This window comes from Carya illinoinensis, chromosome 8 (genome assembly GCF_018687715.1).
Source record: "Carya illinoinensis cultivar Pawnee chromosome 8, C.illinoinensisPawnee_v1, whole genome shotgun sequence".
Taxonomy (NCBI): Eukaryota; Viridiplantae; Streptophyta; class Magnoliopsida; order Fagales; family Juglandaceae; genus Carya; species Carya illinoinensis.
In genome coordinates this window covers 14,915,920-14,931,266 of record NC_056759.1, presented here as the reverse complement: position 1 = coordinate 14,931,266, position 15,347 = coordinate 14,915,920, and the positions used below count along the sequence as shown (strand labels likewise).

The window sequence follows — 15,347 nt, the reverse complement described above, 5'->3', positions numbered from 1 at the left end:
TTTCTTTTACATATTTCGCCTAAAAGATATACAGGCATTCAGTAAGGATTTTCTTGCAATTGCATATCAAGTAATTTGAAGAGAAAATTTTCTAGTCCGATAATTCCAAGTGTGAATTTAACCCATAACGTTCAGTTCATACGGCTTGCTCTTGGACCGCTACACCACCTCTTGGATTCTTAGCTCCTTTAAAACCCGACAAGGAACATTTAAGGCGGATAACATTGGAAGGGGCATACTTGAAAGCACGTTTCACCAACACTACTCTTCCTCCACTGGACAAAAGTCTACCACTATTGAATATATGGATTTGTTGTGAGTAGAGGTCATGTCGGTTTACAAAGTTTTGTAAGAATCTTAACTGATTGTCATATAATAGATTTAGAAGTAGTTTCTTTCTCTTGAAGATTTCTTCAAACATCTTCTCTTCCTCAACATAATGACTGAATCAATGTCCACATGCAGAAGACTCAAACTACTCTATCAAACAGTACTTTAGCAATGTGGAAGTTGATGGTCCCATGATCACAGTAAGCTGCATAATAAAAACTCTTTGCTATTGTGAGAAATGTTTGCTTTATATCAGAATGAATATCATCGTTGGAGTTGTGGAGTACCAATTGCACAACTTCTTGCATCTCAGCTTCTATTTCTGGGGTTGTGAGGCAATAATCAGCATATGAAGTAATATTGTGGCTGCAATTGTTGGCTACCTGCAATTATATTCGTAACATAAAGTAAAGCTAATTTTCAACACTTACATCGGCCTTACTAAATAGAATAATCTTTTTGATAAGAAAATGCGTTGGCATCATACATTGCAATCTCCCAAATGGAAAGGTTTCAAAAAAGAAAAAACATCAAAACACAAAGACACAAGCTGATAATGGCTTGCTTTTACAAACAAGGTCCCATATAATTAATGTACTGTTTTTGGTCAGAAATATGCCAAAATGTTATCATGCTTGTAGAAAAAAATGTTATAACTGTTCTGCATTTTGTATAAAATAAATGCCAAATGACAAACAATAGCTAAATAGAATAAATATTGAGCTAAGTAATATCTATCTTATCTATATATTTGATGTTCTGTCTCTCTCTTCGAAAATAATTGACTTGTACGATCATAAAATGTACAAGTTCGGACAATTGCTATGAAAATGACGGAGCACATCTAGGATTCATATGAAAAGTAATTTTTTTTAAGGAGATTGTCTGACTTTTACACCCTAAAATTATATATAACATTATTGATATTTTCTAAAAACAAACCTTGTCTTTTTGGTAAGAGCTAAGTTTGTAGCAGACTTTGTTAATGAGGCCGGACAGTCTTTTATATTGAGTATGGGACAATAGCTCTTCTGAAAATGGATGGCCTGCAGTGACATTTATCATATGTGCGAGTAGCTCTGCCTCTCCTTTGTGCCTATCGCCATTGCTGTACCACTCAAGCAGCCACTTCTCCCGCTATATTTAATAGTAACACACACAAAGAACAATGAAAAAAAGATGAAGTTATTCTCGCCCTTTTACTTAATGGGGCATGCTTTATAAGGCCACCAAATCAAATATGTTGATGTAATTTGCTATAATTATGTGGTATTAATGAAAACATGCATGAAAACAGACACGGGTATTAATGAATGAAAATGCATTTTATCATGAAAACCATCATTTGAAGTGATGCAGCTAATTACTTTAGTGAAATATACAAAAAGAATGCAAAAGTCACTGTATATAAAGTTTTTGTATTAAATATTGCTTGTATAGATCTTTACTGGGACAACATTAAAGGCTCGATAAAGGGTTAGTTACAAAATAAGTCCCAAGTTTTATCTCGTTCTCAAATCACTCACTCGGTTTCAAATTTGTATAATTTACTTTTTGAGTATGCAAATTTTTGCAGTTAAATCCTTTCATACAATTAATCAGGTAAATGCTCCAATTGACAAATGTCAAGGTTGTCACATGGCAATCAATGGAAGCTAGACACGGGATATTAAATAAATAAATAAATAGATAAAATCTAAAAAAGAGATTATAAATATAAAACTGTTTAAATCATGCAAGAATGGCTTTCCAAGAAACTCACCGCTTGCCGTAAATGGTGGCTGATTTCTTGTCCGTCCTGATCAACTATTGACTCCAATGAGAGATGATTCAGGAATTCAAGCAATATCCCGAGGAGTGCCTCCCCATTCTTCTTTGTATTCGATTTTCTGCAACTAATATCATGTGAGTATGACTTCTCCATCCATGTTTTAAAGTTTTTTATATAAAAAATATGTGAAAGCGAGAGTACTGCATGGGTATGGATAAAACCCATGATGGATCAAGTAACTCCGAATTCCGTCTCGCTGCAAATAGGTTGACTTTCTTTGGGTATGTTTATTGTTTGGCTACCAAAACCATCTTTGAAGTCAAGGACAGTTTTTGAATAAAAATTGTTTTGTTCCCGAAACATACAACACTTGTCTTGTAATTAATCCCTCAAAATTCTTGAAAACACCAAAACTTAAAAGACTATATTTATTTTTTTAAAAAAAATCAAAAATTATAAAACAAATGTTAGACATAAATGGTCCTCCCATAGTGGTTGCCACTGTAGTGGCCCAAATTTGGCCAAGCTCCTCGTAAGCAATCTAGATCAAGGGGCTATTGGTTGTTCCTTTGACCACCATGGTGGCTTGATCTGGGCGGCATAGTCTCTGCAGTTGAGGGCGGCCAAATTTCGGGTGTTGCTGGTAGCCATATGGTGGCAAAGCTAGCCATCCCATGGTGGCTCTCACAGTGGGATAGACGTGATGTTTTTCTTTAAATAAATTTGTAAGTTATTTATTAGAATAATTCTTTTGAAATCTTTTATACCATACATTATTCTCGAAACATTATATGATTTAAAAAATAAATTTTAAAATCTGAATTTTATAAATCAAAATATACGATGTAAATTGGGTATGGTATAAAGACTTTTAAATATCACCACTCTATTTATTACATTAGCCTAAAAGCTCTAAAAAGTCTACATCCAAGTATATTTTCAATGGGTCCCACCACTTTTTAATACTCTATCAAATGATCATTTAAACAATATTTTATAATTATTTACGAAACGTTTTTACATTATTTATAAAAACTTCTTATATCCTGGCATCATCTTACTATTGATTTCATAATCAAATTAACATCCCAATAAAGACCAAGTATGAATTCCCATTTAGTGGTCCAATAGTAACCAAGAGCACATTGATCCATTCAAAATGTTGAATGTCGAATCGTGAGAGCAATTTGCTTAAAGTTATTATTGTTACACTATTAATCTTTATAGAGAAATAATGATATTCCACATCATACCCTGCAAAGTGAATGGCGAGAAGGTAGAGAAGAAAAAGCTACATGATGAATTGTGTAGTCTCGTTGATAAATATGAGAAGATGGCCAAGAAGATGGGAGGGTCATCCTCGATCGATCAACTACTCAATCACATAGATTTATCCTATAGAGTGGAGGTGATGGCAATGTTGCTTCCGCCCAAATTCAAGGTCCCACAGCTAGAGTTGTACAATGGGTTCTGAGATCTAGTAGATCACCTGAAAAATTTTAAAGTACACATGACCCTTCAAGGATTCCCTAGAGAGAGCATGTTGAGCTTTCCCGTTGACATTGAAAGGCATGGCCAGAGGTTGTGACAAGACCCCAACAAAAATCGCCCTAGGACAAAGTCCTAGACATGCATGGACATCCGAGATTGGGCCATATATGGGGTCGAGCCTAGTTTTAGAGGACTTTTCTAGGGGTCTAGTGTAGACCTTAGAAATATTGCGAGAGTGGCATGGGTCAATTGGAAGATGGCTCACATCTTTCCATTTGACTAAGCCATGGTTCAGCCCTGACAACCCATTGACACTGTTGATGACATGCCATGATAGCCCCACAAGTCATGCCTTGACATGTCCTAATAGGCCCACGGGCCCTGCCTTGACACTGTCGTTGACATGCCCTGATAGTCCCATGGGCCATCAGCAAGGCCAACACTATTAGCATGACCAGTACTATCAGCACGCCCAGCAGCCCATTAGCACGCCCATAGGCATACCATGGCCCCAGCCATGGCACGTCCCTAACAACTCTGCAGGGGCCATGGCATGCACTTGATAGCACCACTATCATGCCATGGTCCCTACCATGGCATGGGCATGACAGCCCCACAGACAGGCCATGGCACGCAGTTGACAGCATTGCTAGCATGCCATGGCACACTTATGTCAGCCACACAGACATGCAGTAGGCATGCCATGCCATGCCCAGGCCATCCCAGCTAGCATGTCATGGCACGCCCAGGACAGTCACGTAGCTAGCTTGCTTGCATGCCTTGGCTTATGCCCTGACACGCAGCAGGTGCCCATGGAGGCTACTGGCCGCGTGCAGACCATGCATGTAGGCCTACGCATTCCCTTGAGTGTCAGGCACTGACAGGCACGCCATTCACCGCACGGCTCCAGTCCATGCCTTGCATGCAAGGCTAGTGGCATGCCCACCAGGCATGCCATCAAGTGCATGGCTCCAGCCCGTGCCTTGCAACTCCAGTGCCTAGACTATCAGCTTGGGCCATGCATGCCCATTGCCTAGGCCACCAGCCTGGGCCATATAGGACCACCGCCCAAGCTACTTGACTGGGCCTCATAGCAGTAGCATGGCACCACCCTGTGCCCACCATCAGGCCCAGGCTTGGCACCATGCCATGCCACCATCAGCAGGCCGTACCATGCAGCCGTGCCATCCAGCAGACCTATGCGTGGCACCATGCCATGCCCAGCAACAAGCCATGCACGACCCAAGCCGTGCCAACCATCAAGCCATACACGGCACCATGCCGTGCACACCATGAGCCACCATGGCCCATCCATCACTATGTTATTGCTTTTAGTTTATTTATTTATTTAATTTATTTTTCTAGGGGCCTTTTGGGGGTTTCCAAATTGTAAGATCTATAAATAGGACCCTTAGACATTTCATTTTTGATCTTTTATCATTTGGCATATTTTCCTTTGTGGAATGGTTTGGTGTGTTCTTCTAAACACTTTTGGTGTTTTTGCACTTGGGCACTTTTGGGTGCAATTCGTGAATCACAAGGAGAGGATCATTACCTTACAATTCATGAATAGGTGATGATTCATTTATCTTTTTCATCACCATGCAATTCGTGAATCAGTGGTGAATTATTTATCAATCTTATAAGTATTTTCCTTTGTTCATTCAATTACCTATCTTTGTTCTTGTTTATTTTCCATTCAATCTTCACATCATCCATTTATCAATCTTTTGCATATTTCCATTCTCTATTCAAAACTCCAAAAATACTTTTATGTTCTTATATTCTCTAGTTGTTCATATTCTTTCTTGCATTTTCTCGCATATCAAACATATCCTACTTATTATTCTTATTCTTAATTTCTCAAAATATCTACAAATACCAAAAAGAAAGTCTTCATCTTCCCTTTTCGAGTTGTTATCATTTGTGTTCATATTGTTCATGCATGTTCTTCGTATCTTTCCATCATGTTCATCATTTCTCTAGTTTTAATCCATTTTCCAAACAGCACACGCCTACCATGTTCCCATAGTCCATATTCGGCCCACACTTCCCAAAGCGCCCTCCTTCCATTCTCACAAACCCTAGCCGAAACCACCTAGATTCCCACAAGGTAATTCCTACATTTTAGGAATCCTCATCTCATCTTCTAAATCCCATCCTATCCCTTCATCTCCATCTTCGGCCAACCACTTTTCCAAATTCAAACCCAGCATTTTAGGAAATCCAATCCCTAAACTCACTCAATTCCTAGAATCACTCAAACTTTAAATCCCTCACTCCATTCTTGCCTTAGCCGAACTACCCTTATCCCTAAATCATTTCCTACCTTTTAGGAACTCATCTTCCATCTTCCAATCCATCCAAATTCGAAATACATCCATTGCCTTAGTCAAACTCCAAGTTCTAAACAACTGCCATTGATCTTATCATTTAGGATCAAACCCTAGCCACCTTACCCATCATACAAACCCTATCTTCCATCTCCAAATCCCTACACTCTAGGAACAACACTAGACTCATTCAAATACCATCCAACTTCATCCTCTTACCATATTCAAATCCTACCTTAGCCAATCCCTAAAGTCAAGGAGTAACCATAGACTCTTTCAAACACCTTCCAAACCCTAGCAACCCATGCTAGACTCCAACCCTAATACATCACTTCCCAATTTCGTAATCCCCTTTAGCCACCACCCAAAACCCTATCTACACTTCACCATACCAACCCTAAGCATCATCCAAGTGGCGCCAACATTAAGGGCGACCATCAAGTCATTCCACATTGCATCAAACACACAAACTCACCACTTAGATCACCCGAACTCATTATTATCATCAAATCCATAACTAAACACCATACCTTCATTAACCTAGGAACCCTTCATTTCCATATCCTAGCCAAGACCAAGCAAGAAGATGAGGAACATTTGGTCATCATAAGGCGACGCGAGACCCATAGACCCCTAATGTTTGGGGACTAGACCGAGGTCCCCAACAGGCTGGTCCAGAGCGTTGTGGCCAGGGTTGACTGACAGTTTCGAAGAATTGGCTAAGTAATTCCTAACGAAATTCATGGCTAGCAGGAGGTGAAGACGACCCACATCATACCTCTTGACCATTAAGCAGAAGGAAGAAAAGAGCTTGAAGGCAAACCTCTCTCAGTTCAACAAGGAACAATTAACCACTGATGATGAAGATGAGAAAATTACACTGGAAGCCCTTCTGGGTGTGCGTATGGTCTCGAACACCATTCATGGTGGAGTTATCATGGAGGACTTCTTCAACACTGAGAGAGTTTATGGATAGGGTTGGCGACTTTACCAATACCGAAGACACAATTCAAGCCCTAATTGCACCATGAAAAGCAGAGATGAAGGAAGTAGGTAAGGACCCTCAGAGATTGAGTGAGAGAAGAACCTCAGAGAAGCATGGGTGAAGCAACCAAGACAAAAAGTGAGAGAGGCGAGCACTCCTTCGTGAATGTGGTCTAAGATTTATTCACAACAGTTTCAATATAAAATAAAAAAAAGGGTCATCAGACCAGGGGGAGGTGACCCGGCAAGGAGAGGACGATGTTTTTGCACCTACCATAAATTGGCCAGTCACTAGATGGAGGATTGCTACATGATGAAAAGAAGATTTGAAGTTGTGAGGAAGCATGGAGTTGAAACGATTGATTGCGGAACGTTTGAAATCCGTGAAACAAGTTCCTGGGTGAAGGATAGAGTGAGATCGAAATGCTTGGTGAAGCAGGAGCCCTAAAGGTGGTGGCCAACAAGGGAAGATTATTGAGATGCTCCTCACCAGAACCCAAACCACAAGAAGTCACCAATGGGCGAGATCTGTGTGATAGCAGGAGGGTTTACTGGAGGAGGGACCACTGCATCCAACAAAAAAGTGTACACTCATAGAGCAAGATACAAGGAAGTGTACACGACAAAAAGGCTTTCCAAACAACCAAGGCATAAGAACCCGAAGAGCCTCTCCTTTGGGGAGAAAGATTGTGAAGGGGTCCTATATCCGCATGACAATGCATTGGTAGTAATGTTGTTAGTCGCAAACTACACTGCTAGAAGAATTTTGATCAACAATGGAAGCTTAGCAGATATCCTCTTTTGGAATGTGCTCGCCATAATGGATATTGATCCTAATAGACTGTGACAGTCGTCCATTCCATTGAAGGGATTCTTCAGAGATGTAGTACATCCCTTGGGTGCAATAAACATATTAGTCACGGTTGGGAAATAGGTACACACCACCACTACGGTGACCGACTCCCTAGTAGTTAGAGGCCCCTCATCCTACAACACTATACTGGGGCTCCTGACGTTGAACAACATCAAAGGCATCACCTCAACCTATTACCCAAAGATGAGTTCCCAACAGATGCAAGAGTAGGACTAGGAGAGGTCAGAGGTGAGCAAGCCCTAGCTCAGGAGGTCTTTGTACAAGAGTTCAAGACAATGGGAATGGATATCCGTACATTAAAAAACTAGATTAAGGTTGAGGTTTCTCCCCCACTGTTGGTCCACCTCAACTATGACATGGAAACACGGGATGAAGAAAACTTGCAATAAGAAGAGGCAAATGAGCCATTAGAGATAGTAATGTTGCACCTAGAGCAATTGGAGGCTACAACACAGATCGAGACCAAGTTCCAACCCAAGCTTCAAGAGGCACTAAAGTAGGTCTTGGTCGAACATAAAGATGTGTTTGTATAGAGCCATGAAGATATGCTCGGAATAGAAAACACAATCATCGAGCATCGCCTTTGTGTTGACCTACCAGTAATAAGGTCTACTAGAAGAAAAGATTGTTCAACACAAAAAAGAACGCATCCATAGCCAAAGAAGTCTATCGATTGCTAATCGCAGGATTCATTAGACAAGCCCACTTCCCCGAGTGGTTTTCCAATGTTGTACTAGTGAAGAAACTCAATGGCAAGTGGAGGATGTATGTGGACTTCACCAACTAAAAAAAGGCTACCTAAAGGACAACTTTCCCCTGCCACACATCGACTTGATTGTTGACTCCATGATAGGGCATTGCATGCTAAGTTCATGGATGCTACTTAGGTTACAATCAAATTTGGATGAATGTGGTTGGTGAAGAAAAGATCAAGGACTCTATTGCTATCAAGTTATGCTATTTGGACTAAAGAACTTTGGGGCAACATACCAAAGGCTCGTGAATCAAATGTTCAAAAAACAGATTGGGTGCAGTATGGAGGTGTACGTTGACGACCTATTGGCAAAAAGCAAGGAGTCATCCCAACACTCGAAGGATTTGAGTGAAGCCTTCATTGTACCATACCAATTTCTAGGTTTCATAGTATCTGAGAGAGGAATATAGGCCAACACGGAGAAAGTCAAAGCAATCATGGATATGATGTCCCCTAAGAACATCGACGAGAGTCAGTGGCTGACTGGTAGACTAGCACCACTAAAAGTTTTGTGTCTAGATTCACAAATAAATGCTTACACTTTTTTAGGGTCTTGCACAAGGTACACCTTTTGAACAATGACTACGATTGAAAAGCAAAGTTTTGAAATCCGTTTCGGAGACCATTCCGGTTGAGGCACTGGAACGAAATATTTCGGTACCGGTACGTTTCGGTGTACCGTTTCGGGATTAATTATATATTATATATAAATATTTATATGTATATATAAACTAACAATTAATAAAATAAATACATATATATGTAAGTGTGTGATATGTATATGTGTATATATATAGAAGAATTAAAGATTTATAAAATGAATATATATTGAAAAAAATTCACAAACTTGAATTAAGACACAAAAATAAAGGAAAACAATTAAAGAATAGACAGATTATTAAAAGTAACAATACTTCTAGTGCACGGAAATGGGTATTTGAATTCTAAAAGTACAATTTTATTTATTATTTTTCAACTTATTTACAAGAGTTTTTTTTTTTTTTTTTTTTTTTTTTTTTTTTTTTTTTTTTTCGGACCGGAATTACTATTCCGGCCGGAATACCGGAATTCCGGCCGGAATTGACCGGAATGGCCGGAATTTGACCGGAACGGCCGGAATTTGACCCGGAACGGAACAAGTCCCTATCCCATTCCGGTCACTGTTCCGGCACGAAAAATTCCGGCCATTCCGGCCGGAACGGAACGAATTTTAAAACTTGGTTGAAAAGTTCAAGCACTAAAGCAATGCCTCTCTAGCCCACCACTACTAAGCAAACCCAAGCAAGGGGACATGTTCTACATATATCTGGCAATATTGAACACACATTGTGTCGACGACCCTGGTCAAAGAAGAAGAGGTAGCTCAGAAGCCAATATACTACACAAGATGCACCCTACAAGGTGCAGAGTTGATATACCCTCAAATGGAGATGCTGACCTTCGCATTGGTAATAGCCTATAAGCAGTTGCGATCATTTTCCCAATCTCATCCCATCAAAGTCCTGGTAGAAACTCCTCTAAGGAAGATCTTGCAAAATCTAGATGCCTCTGAGTGCCTATTAAGCTGGTCAATTGAGTTGAGAGAGTTCGACATCAACTATCTGCCAAGACACGCAATGAAAGATATGCCCTAACAAACTTTATCACTAAGTTTTTAGACTTTCCTAAAGAAGTGGCAACCACACTGGTTGAGAAGCCCTGGCAGGTCTTCGTCGATGGCTAAGTTTCTGTTATTGATTTTTCTAGTCTAAAATGGACGCAGCTGAGGATTTGGCTAAACGTTGGGCGAAACTGCAACTGTCAAAGGAAGAAAGTTTGTGCTTTCATGTTAACCAGGAAAGTCATCAAGGTTTCGAAGGACTTGGAAAACAAAGCATAATGGGTAAGGCAATGGTGGACAAGAGTGTTTACAGTGAAGCCTTTCAAATCGGGCACAAGTGTGGAGGCTAGAGGGATGGGTCAGGTTCAAAGAATTAGGAGACCAGAGTTTCCTGATAGAGTTCCAAAAAATGGTGGACAAGGAGAAGTTGGTTCTTTGACAGGAGTCTGCTAGCTATTCAAGAGGTTGATGAAACTTTTTCCATTAATGTGCTACAATTTCGATATGAACCATTTTGGGTTCAGCTCCATAACCTTCCTCTAGTCACCATGACAGAGGCTTTTGGCGAGGATTTTGCTTCCTCTATTGGACCTGTGACTAGAATTGAAGCAGGAGCAGATGGACGTGCATGGGGAAGATGCCTTCGAGTAAGGGTGGCGGTGGATTTTCACAAACCACTGATGCAAGGTAAATGGCTCATGTTCGATGGAAAACAACATTGGATCCCCTTCAAATATGAACGATTGCAAACTTTCTACTTTTAGTGTGGTATACTGTCCCATAAAGGAAGATCTTGCATGAAACCACGTATTGATCAACTGAGTGATGAACATAATCCTCAAAAATTCAGTTCATGGTTATGAGCTCAATCTATGAACACAAACATCTTTGACAACTGCAAGTACGGTGGTCCACCAGGGAATAGCACCACCAGAGTGGACATCATGGTAAGAAGGAAAGTGGTGACAGGGAAGAACATAGGACAGGCAACAGAACTAGCCAGCAGGCTTTTTTAGCAGACCTGCAGCAGAAAGAAGCAATGGCAAACCTGGAAACATCAACTCGTGACTGCCAAGGTATTTTGGCAATAGAGGAAACCTTAAAAGTCAGTAAAAGTACTGACTTTATCCTCGAGTCCCTCAACAAAACTCAAAATGGAAGTTAACCATTGGGATCTAAAGAAGCAACAATTCAAAACAAGTTGGTTCCAATCGAAGCTGAACCAGGGACCAAAAGCCTATCAGGTATTTACACTAAAATAGACCTTGACTTTGACCATGGACCTATGTTTCTTAATGAAAAGCTAAAGAGTATGGTCACAATCTGAGAGGGCCAAGAGGGAGTGAAAAGTAGTGAGAGGGGACCACTAAGTAGCAATATGGGCCTTAGTTTAAAGATAGACACAAACAAAGAAAGAATATGCCATGTGCTTGTGATAGATCCTAGTAAGCAGCCTGGCATGAATCACACAGAGCCCAATACCAGGAAATGGAAGAGGCTAGCTAGAGTGAGGAAATCTAAAAATGTAAAAAATGAGAGGGGATCACTAGCTGATATCTCCAATTATTTCCTATGAATTGGGATCAAGATGGGGGGCAATAAAAAAACTAGAAAAGAGGTGCATGAACAAAAGAGATTAAGGAAGCAAGAGGACACTAATGAGAATATCACATCTAAGGTAGAGGCTGGTCCAATGGATGTCTAGTTGTGGACAGTAGAGGGAGTAGTGGGGGACTAGCCTTGATTTGGAAGACAAAAGATAATGTAATAATCCATAATTACTTGAGATGGCATATTAGTGCACATGTAGTATTTGGAAATGAGCAACCATGGCTCTTCATGGGCTTTTATGGTAACCCAGAAACTTCTAAAGAGGCACCTAAGCTAGGATTTTCTCAAGTCCCTCAAACCAATAGACCAAACACCTTGGCTCTATTATGGGGATTTTAATGAAATTGTTTGCCAAGCTGAAAAGATGGGATGGGCCCCTCGACCCTACAAACAGATGGAATCCTTCAAAAACACCCTTGAAGGGTGCTCCTTGAACTCAATCTTAACAAAAGGACCCAAGTTTACTTGGGCTAATAATAGAAGTGAACCTTTCTTCACTAAGGAAAAGTTGGATCGAGCTCTAACTAATCCAAAATGGATGGAAAGGTTTAATGAGTCATGCTGGAATGTACTCTCAACCTTGAAGTCAGACCACTCCCCTTACTCATCTCCATGGGCTCTCATCGAGAGCAACCAAGTTTTCAAACTTAGTGTTTTAGATATGAGATAGCTTGGTCCTTAAAAGAAGATTGTGCTACAGCTATTAAAGAGGCTTGGTGTAAACCAACACATGGGGAGAATGCTACTGAGACCATGAGAAGAAGACTGATGAATTGTGAAACAGGATTAAGAAATGGAATGCAAAAGTCAACAAGAGAGCTCCAAAAGACATTAGACAGAAACTTAAAAGGCTAGGAGAGCTACAAGAAGAAGGTAGAGAAGATCACATGGAAACTGTCAAAAAGCTACAAAGTGAAATTGATCAAGTTTTAGCTAAGGATGAATTGAGATGGAAACAAAGAGTCAAACAACATTGGCTACAAAAAAGGGACAGGAATACAACTTTTTACCATTTGCATGCTTCTCACAGAAGGAAAATTAACAAGATCTCATAAATTATGGACCACAAGAACCTGATGAACTCAGACAAAGAACAGATTGGAGCAATTTTCACATGTTACTTCTCAGAACTTTTTACTACTTCCTCTCCATCTGGCATAGAAGAATGTATAAGGGATATGCCCAAAAGAGTTACAGCTAGTATGAATGATTTGCTTCTCCAAAAATTCACAGAAGATGAAGTCAAGTGAGCTTTCTTCCAAATGAAAGGGATGGGATCTCTAGGTCCTGATGGTTTTCCAATTCTACCAAAAATTCAAATTTTGTACTCAATATCCTTGATAATGCAAGTTCTTTAGAAGGGGTGAATAACACTTATATATCCTTGATCCCAAAAGTAAAAAATCCAAACAAAGTCTCTGATTATGGGCCTATAAGTCTATGCAATGTAATTTACAAAGTTATAGCAAAAGTCCTATCAAATAGACTCAAACTTATACTGCCTAACATAATTTTTGTGAACCAAAGTGCTTTTGTTCCAGGTAGGGCTATAACAGACGACATTTTGGTGGCATATGAAACCCTCCACACCATGTCCACAAGAATGCAAGGCCAGTCAACTTACATGGCTTTAAAACATGACATGAGCAAAACCTATGATCGAGTGGAGTGAGATTTTCTATACTCAGTGATGTGCAAAATGGGATTTGACAGTAGATGTGCAAGATGGATTGCCCTGGTGATGAATTGCATCAACTTTGTCTCCTACTCCATCCTGCTCAATGGTGAAGCTTAGACCACTTTCAAGCCAACTTGAGGTCTAAGGCAAGGGGACCCCATGTTCCCCTACCTATTTATCATTTGTGTAGAGGCCCTCTCAAATCTCCTGTTCCAGGCAGAGATGAATGGTAGGACTTCAAGTGTACTAGTGGGAAGAGGGTCTGTTAAAGTTAGCCACCTATTCTTTCCTGATGACAATATGCTTTTTTGCAAAACTAACACACTTGAATGGAGAAAATTGATGAGCATTTAGAATGTATATGAGCAAGATTTTGGCCAGCTACTAAACAAAGAAAAGTCAGCCATCTACTTTAGCAAAAACACAAAAAATGAATGTAGAACTAACATTATTTGAATTGCAGCTGTTACTCACACATGATCATTTGAGAAATACTTAGGCTTAGCTGCCATGGAGGGAAGAGCAAAGGTAGCATGCTTTCATGTACTAATTGATAGAGTATGGTTAAAGATTAATAACTAGAAGACAAATAACTTGCCAGTTGTTGGAAAGGAAGTGTTACTAAAATCTGTACTGCAAGCCATCCCCACATACACAATGGAAATTTTTCTTCTTCCCAAGTCCATCACTAAGAGGCTAGACCAGGTTCTAAGAAAGTTTTGGTAGGGCTTCAGTGAGGATCAAACCAAGATACAATGAGTAAAGTGGAGTCAGATTAGCAAAGCAAAAGATCAAGGAGGCTTGGGCTTCAAAAATTTTAATAGTTTCAACAAAGCTCTCTTGGAAAAAATGGGTGAAAAATGTTGCAATGCCCAACATCAATCCCTATAATTCTCAAATAGAAATACATCCCACATGACTCCATGTTAGATGCAAGAGTAGGTGCATGAGCCTCACTGGCTTGGAGGAGCCTGCATGCTGGTTTTGATTTATTGAAAGAAAGTTTGCAATGGAGGATTGGAGATGGCTCACAAGTGAAGATTTGGGAGGATAGATGGCTCCCTAGATGATATTTTGTTTCCCCAAGGCAAAGGCCAGATTTCTCAACTCAAAGGAGGGTAGTTGCTGACTTAATTGACACCTCACTTAGGAAATGGGATGATAAATCCTCATTGACCTATTTACTCAGCCAGAGGTAGAACTAATAAAAACCATCACAATCAGCTTGGGAAATAGAGGAGATCGATTCGTTTGGGGTGGCACTCAAAATGGCATATTCTCTGTGAAGAGTGGCTATCATCTTCACATAGAACTTCAATCCAACCAAGTAGTTGGCACCTCAACTACTAGTGACCATAATGACCTCTGGAAAGAGATACGAAACCTGCAGGTTCCAAATGGAGTTAAAATGTTTCTTTGGAGGGCATGTAATGAAGCTCTACCAAGCTTCTCCAATTTACTCAAAAGGAAAATAATGGAGGATAGCAGCTACCCAATATGTGGTCTTGAAGAAGAAACCTCAGGTCATGTCTTATGGAATTACAGCGCAGCCCGAGATGTCTGGAGCCAAGCAAGTAGACCAATCCCAAAAATCTCCCTAGAAGATAGGTCCCTAAAAGAAATCTAGTAGCAAATGATGGGAAAGCTACCAAAAAAAATGATGGAGGAAGCAGACTCAATTATGAGACTAATATGGACAAGAAGGAACGAGGTAGTGCATGGCAAGAAATTTAGACATCCAAACTCCATCATTCACAATGCCCAAGATGACCTCAAATGTTTCTAAATTGAAAAACAAAAGGATTCAAAAGGACATGCTGCAGTTTTCTCTGGAAGTAATCAAAGATGGAACACACCTCCTGATGGGCTCTATAAGCTGAACTGAGATGCTGCAATAAACCCATCCTTGGGTCTAATGGGT

General features: G+C 40.1%; 1 protein-coding gene across 1 annotated transcript; it reads right to left on the bottom strand.

The window, feature by feature from the left end:
* Window positions 1–322: 322 nt before the first annotated feature.
* On the bottom strand, window positions 323–2,244 carry LOC122318504 (ent-copalyl diphosphate synthase, chloroplastic-like). Its single transcript, XM_043135919.1, has 3 exons — window positions 2,093–2,244; window positions 1,273–1,467; window positions 323–713 (listed from the first exon to the last, which is right to left on the bottom strand). The coding sequence occupies exons 2-3, from the start codon at window positions 1,393–1,395 to the stop codon at window positions 471–473; spliced, it is 366 nt and encodes a 121-aa protein (XP_042991853.1). The 5' UTR covers window positions 1,396–1,467; window positions 2,093–2,244; the 3' UTR covers window positions 323–470.
* Between the last annotated feature and the right edge of the window lie 13,103 nt (window positions 2,245–15,347).